Source organism: Macadamia integrifolia, chromosome 9 (genome assembly GCF_013358625.1).
Source record: "Macadamia integrifolia cultivar HAES 741 chromosome 9, SCU_Mint_v3, whole genome shotgun sequence".
NCBI lineage: Eukaryota > Viridiplantae > Streptophyta > Magnoliopsida > Proteales > Proteaceae > Macadamia > Macadamia integrifolia.
In genome coordinates this window covers 12,766,416-12,773,397 of record NC_056565.1, presented here as the reverse complement: position 1 = coordinate 12,773,397, position 6,982 = coordinate 12,766,416, and the positions used below count along the sequence as shown (strand labels likewise).

Genomic DNA, 6,982 nt, shown 5'->3' with positions numbered 1-6,982 from the left:
CCTCCAATCGGATCTATTTGAGGTCATACTTGGGATAAGACCTAAACTAATCATGCCTTTCCTCACTACTTCTAGGCCATTTTAGGCTTGTCCTTGGCTCTTTATTCCTTATTTTATCCTTCCTAGTTTTGCTGCATATCCATCTTAACATCCTCATCTCTGCTACACATAGCTTATCTATATGACACTTCTTAATTACCCAACATTTTGTCATATTCATCATAGCCGGTCATACGACAGTCTTATAGAGTTTTCCGTTAAGTTTTAAAAGAATGTCTGTCATACAACACTCCGGACGCACCTCTCCACTTCATCCATCTCACTTTAATTCTTTGTGAAATATCATTCTCTATGTCACCTTCTTTATTTATGGTTGACCCCAGATATCTAAATCACTCTCGTAAATTTTCACCAAATTGTTATCTATCCTAGTGTGACTAAAGTTACACATCATATATTCCGCCTTCGATCTACTTATCTTAAAACCTCTTGTTTCCAAGGTTAGTCTCCATAACTCCAACTTAGCATTATAGAACTGATTTGACAATAGAGGCTGACACTGATGAGGCAGAATCGAATCGTCCACTTTAAAAAAAGCAATAGATAGCTTTTCAGATAGCAATGAAGCAGCGAACAAAAGGACATGAACCTAACCTTCCCTACCTGCACAATCGCCACATGTAATCGGCAGACACAAAACCAGCCGGATCAAGGTGGCTAGGCTTTTTGTCTCATCCATCAAATCAATATCATTAGCATCCACGGGACCTCGTCTTGAATGTTCCTAATTAAATAATCCATGATAAGTGCAAACAAATAAGGGCTTAAGGCTGATCCCTGATGTAACTCAATTGTAATTGGAAATTCATTGCCTTGACCTCCCTGGTTCTCACAAAAGTCACAATGCCTTCATATACTTAATTAAATCTATAAATTTAGTGGGGCTAGCCTGTGGCATAACGGTTAAGTTGCATTATTGCAACAAGTTGGTCATAGGTTCGAAACTACAAAACAATCTCCCCTACAAAGAAGGGGGTAAGTATGTGTACATTTGTCCCTCACAGACTCTATAGTAGTGGGAACCTTGTGCACTGGATTGCTCATTTACTTGGCACCTTGCTCTTTGCTAGTATATGTCGAATTTGTTAAAATGTATGTAATAGGGGTACTTTAGAAATTGTCTTATGTTAAGTTGTCCTTATATGTATTTTCTTTTATTTCTCTTCACCTCCCTTAGGGAGGAATATGTAATTTCCTAAGTATTAGTTGAATCTAATATAGGTGAGATGAGTAAAGATTCATGTTTTGCTCTCATTTCCTCTTCACTTTCTCTCATCTGCTCTCCTTCTTCCTTCTTCTCTTCTCTCTTCTTCCGTCGTCTCTAAACCTAGTCCTCCTTATTTCTAACCTGACATCAGAGCTTGTACAAGCGTTTGAGAGTCGATCAAGCATCCCGGTTCCATTCTTTAAGTCTCTCTTGGAACCCTAGAAGCAAAGGGGTCCATTAGAGGTTATACTATGTAAGAAAAGTATACAAGAAGACCTAATGGAGTTCTAGAATCCACTTGAAGATAATTGGAGGGAGCTTGAAGGACCATAAAGACCATTTGAAATTCAAAGAAGAAGACTCCTTCCCAGGTTTATTGCCATCCAGAATTTCTACTCCTTGTTTCTCTCTCCTCCGACATTGGTTGGGGATGAAACCTTTCTGGATAGGGTCGCCCAAGGGTCTTGTATGATCCCTCCAAACCTCAGTTGCTGATTAGTTGTGATGAAGGAGCACAACTCCATCTACCACTTGCTGCCACTCTTTAGGTACTCTGTCATAGGTTGTTTCTACGTCAATAAAAATTAAAGACCATAGGGAGATCCTTTTTGTAGGCTCTAAATCTTTCCATGAGCATCCTCAGTAGGTAAATAGTTTATATTGTGGATCTACATAGCATAGACCAAATTGGTTCTGGGATAGTAGTTTCTCTTCTCAGGTGAGCTTCAATAACCTTCTCCCATAATTTCATAGTATGACCTTTTAGTTGTATGCTTCTATAGTTATTGCAACTTTGAATATCACCTTTATTTTGTAGATCAGAACTATAATGCTTCTCCTCCATTCATCATACATTTTCCTTCTGTTCATAATCTTGTTAAACGTTTTGGTTAACCAAGATACTCCACATAATCCTAAGCTCTTCCACACTTCTATTTGGACCTCTTTAGGCCTGGTGTATTGCCTACTTTCATCTTTCTTAAGGCTTCTTTAACTTCGGGCACCCCAACCTTTTGTATATATATTTATGACGTGTGGTGTCTCGATGGATAATGCAATCTTCCAGGTCACTCCTACTTAACTATTTCTATTTAGTAGGTCACAAATATACTCATCCCATCTCTTCATAATGTGCTCATCTCTTATTGGAACTCTTCCATCATCATTTTTAGTACACCTCACATGGTCGAAATCTCTACTTTTCTGTTCTCTCATTTTAGTTATCTTATAGATCTTTCCCCCCTTCTTTGGTGTTCAGATAATTATAGAGTTCCTCATTTTTCTTCGCCTTTTCTATCTCCACCATCTTCTTATCTTCATTTCTGGCAGTATTATACTTTTTTTTTTACCTGTTTAGTCCTTTGTCATGTCTTAAAATTAGCTTTCTTGGCCTTAATGGCTACCTGGATCTCTTCATCCCACCACCAAATCTCCCTAAGGGCCTAATGACTACCCTTCACTTCCTCTGGAATATCTTAGCTACCTTCTTAATACAAGTCATCTCGTTCCACATCGTATTGGTCTCCCTTAATGTCCCACTTTCCTTGTTTGACTACTTAATTAGTAAATGTTTATGTGGAATCTCCTTTTAATCTCCACCAGCTTATCTTAGGGTACATAGGTTCCCTCATCTTACACTTCTCTGTATTGAAGCACATATCCAGGACCTCCAGTCTATGTTGAGTGGTTAGGCTCTTCCTAGATATAACCTTACAGTCCTCACACAACATTCTGCCTGCCCCTCTAGTTTGTAAGAAATTTATTTTGATGGTATGATGCCCACTTTTATAGGTAACTAAATCCTCCCCTCTACAAAAAATTTCATAATTTCCTTGCATGCATCGACCTCTATAATGCCCCAACACTTCCAGTAGAAAGCCTCAGGGAAACGATCAGGGCCAGGAGGAGAACTATTAGGATCCAAGTCCATTACAACTTGTTTTATCTCATCTGAAGAAGGGATACATGTGACCCTCACTTTATCCTCATGATCAATCAAACAAAGAATGCAAGAAAGCAAACCGGGATTGGCAATGCAATTTGATTTTTTATGAAAAGCCTCGTTAAATTCTGCCACACACTGACCAACACTATTATAGTCTGACTAGAGAGCCATCTTCCTGCTTCAACTCCCTGATAGTGTTAGACCTTCTGGTTTTAGTTGAAGGATGAAAGAATTTAAAGATTGATCAACCGCCGTGCATTCTCCAGCCTGCTTGCTAAGCTTACACGGAGGCCGACCAAGGTTGCTGGTTAACCTGCAACTGGAAATTAGAGTGCGTACTCTAGGGATTTTTCTAGATCTTCTAGGCTTGTTTTTCTCACCATATTTTATTGTACATGAATTTCCATGATTATTTTGTTGTATTTTCATCATAATCAATAGCTTACATGTATCTAACTATTTCTTAAATGACAGTATGTATATAAGTTCCCTGAATGTTCGAGATACTTCAGATTTTGTAGCTAACGTTCACATCAACACTATTGGTGTTCAGATTTCAATTTATGATGTATTTTTATAGCATTCAGATTATTTTTTTTCAGTGGTTTAAGATTATATCTCATTCAGCTATTGTGGATGTTTTTTGTCCTTTTGGGTTTCATAATTTCTTTTATCATCTTCTCTTGATATCCGTTATTTTTGTGAAGAGTCACTCATGATAATCAGCAATTGGACAGGTACTGACATTAATGGAAGATTTTGGCGTCAAACCAGATGTGATAACATTCAGCACCATCATGAATGCATGGAGTACAGCTGGACTCATGGACAGATGCAGAGAGATCTTTGATGACATGGTGGAGGCTGGTATAGAACCTGACATCCATGCATATAGTATTCTTGCAAAAGGTTATGTGCGTGCACGTCAACCAGAGAAGGCTGAAGCTCTTCTAACAACAATGGTTGATATGGGTGTATGTCCGAATGTTGTGATCTTCACTACCATCATCAGTGGATGGTGCAGTGCAGCAAAAATGGAATATGCAATTAGAGTTTTTGAGAAGATGTTGGAATCTGGTGTCTCTCCCAATGTGAAGACGTTTGACACGCTGATATGGGGATTTGGAGAAGCAAAGCAGCCATGGAAAGCAGAAGAAATGCTTCAAACCATGGAAGATATGAGGGTCCTGCCTGAGAAGAGCACAATCCAGCTTGTTTTAGAGGCTTGGCGTGCCGTTCGTTTAGTGAGTGAGGCCAATAGGTTCTTGAGTACAGTAGATCAGGAATTGCTTCTTCCCTCAGATACGAAGGATGAGATACCAGTAGACAGCTTGGAAAGGATTTATCAGAGACAAGATCTGATAGCTCCTTATTCCAATCAGTTGCAGGTACCAGGGGTAGTCATGAGCGATCAACAAGGACCAACAGCTGCTAACAAAAGAAGCCGGATGGTGTTGAGAGATACAGATCTCTCATCAGAGAGTCTCTGGTCTGCTACTAAATCCATATTATCCACCCACACATGTGGGTTTGGGGCAAATTCACCAATTATATGCCGGAAGCAATCCCAAGTTCACCCTGGAATATATGGGCAGGTTGTAAATTCATGTAGACTGGTGTTTCTGAATTGAGGAGAGGCAATCAAGCAGTCAGTCCTTGCAGAACTATAGACTTCGAGTCATGGCAACATGTTGTTTCTCTTTTTTTTTCTCTTCTGAAGGGCATCCTCTGTGCACTCATTCCCAAGAAGTTCAGTCACTTGCTACCCATAGTTGCAGATAGCAAAGAGAGCACCTTCAACATCATCAAGAATCTTGTAGGGTGCATCACAGAAATCTCCTTTCCTCTATAAGCTTCCTAATTGTACAAGTTACTTGCAGCATGCCATTTATTTGCTTACAATGCCCATGTATAAATTGTCAATTTATTTCTGAAACCAATAAGAATATCATAATATTGATTGTACAATGTTGGATCTCTCCTTTTCTCTAACCATTACTAAAATCTCATTTCTTCTGCTGTTTGTGAAAAAAGATGGGAACATAGTTGTCCGTGGCATCGAGCTTCCTGCACAGCCTCATCTCATTGTGCGACATTGAGTCATTGACAGATGCTGTGGCTAATCCGATCACTGGATAGAGAAGATGTGGTCTCGATTGGCTATATTTCAAATTTCAGTATCTAATTTAATTAAATATTCCTGGTGTGGTTGGCCTTCATCCCCATATATGCATCTCTAGTTATTCATGTGCACTCTCCCAACTGGAATTTGGATTGGAATCGAGCTGAATCGGTATTAAGAATTCTTGTCATGAAGTTCACTTGATGTTACAGCAACACAAGTTAATGCCAAGAGTTTTCAACCGAGAGATCCCTACAAAGAGCAAAAAACATGATATGTTACTCGACGATCCTATTGATGATTGTGCTGCTTCCATCACCTGTCAAAAGACCTTAGACAAAGACTCATAAAATCCTGCTGAGAGTCATCAAAACCATCCCTCATTCAAATCATAAGATGGCTGGATTCATAAAAATTTCCTTTGGAATTTAGGATAACATAGAACATCCAATATATCTAAATAAACTTAGAATGGTTGCTCCCATTTCAGGCAATCAAGTTACATGACCATCTGTTTGGCTTAAAGTCCCAACATGTTGAATCAAGTACTGTTCTTACTATAAACTTTCCATCCTATTCATCCTTCGAAGTTATCTTAATTCTTTCCTTTTCTCACTTTTCTTTCTGAAAAAGTCAAGGAATTTTACTAAAGGTGATCCTGGGATGGAACTCCATTCTGTTTCAGACTTATCTGATTGTTCATGTAAGCCATTGCATTTCATAATATGTACAGAAGGATCAAATCGGTCTACTGGAATGGAAATTGCTCACCTTCTTCATAACAAATTGGCCCAGTATAAGTACTTCCAAGTATTTTCTTCTAGTCCCAACTCATTTGTAAAACACTAAAAGTAGTTGAAAATTTGGAATTCCCATCTTGAATAATTAAGTGCTTAAACATGTGTCGAGTATGTTTGAGGTGAATTGACTTGAGATAAGGATAATTCTTGACAGTATTATGGTCAGGAACAATCAAGGTCAGCCTGGTCCAGAATGACAAAACAAGTTCAGAGTCAATCAGGGCCAACCCAGCCTGGCCTCACTAATTGGGGCATGCTTGGGCCAAGTTGAGCCTTACAAGGTTGGGCCGACAAGGTTGGGCCTGGTTTGAGGTTTAAAGGCCCTAAGTCGGGACCTGGGCTAAGCTAAGGGATCCAGGGTTGGGGTTATAAAAATTCCATCCCTGTTGCAGCTCTTTCCAGAGCCAAGAAAGAATGGAGCGTGGCTGCAGCCTGCAGGAGATGGAACAGATGAATACTACTTGGATTCAAGGATTTAGTTATTGTATTGGTATGATACTGATCTGGATTGGATTGGATTGGTACTTATCGATCACTTTTGCCCTTGTTAAAAAGAAATATATTTTCTTTATAGTTTTACCCCTGAAACGATACTGGTAACTGATTCAGATCGGTCAAATATTGATATCGGTCTCCGCCAATATGACCAATCCGATACCAATACTTAGAACCATACTTGGATGGGAGTTCAGTGTGAGAAGCTGATGAATGTGCCCCATTTCTTTTTGATAAGAGAGTGCCTCCCATTTCGCTCATCTGGAACTGGAAAAGAAAAGGCCCCAGAGTTCTAAAACGCGTTTAAGCGAAGTGGTACCAAATGAACCCTAACAGCCAGCCCAGCACTCAAG

At 39.3% G+C, this 6,982-nt stretch overlaps 1 protein-coding gene across 1 annotated transcript; it reads left to right on the top strand.

The window, feature by feature from the left end:
* Window positions 1-3,934: 3,934 nt before the first annotated feature.
* LOC122089525 (pentatricopeptide repeat-containing protein At5g25630-like) lies at window positions 3,935-5,180 on the top strand (the record flags this gene model as incomplete). The annotated part of the gene is made up of 1 exon (XM_042659272.1): window positions 3,935-5,180. A coding segment is annotated over one exon (909 nt), but the record flags the coding sequence as incomplete, so codon positions are not given.
* Between the last annotated feature and the right edge of the window lie 1,802 nt (window positions 5,181-6,982).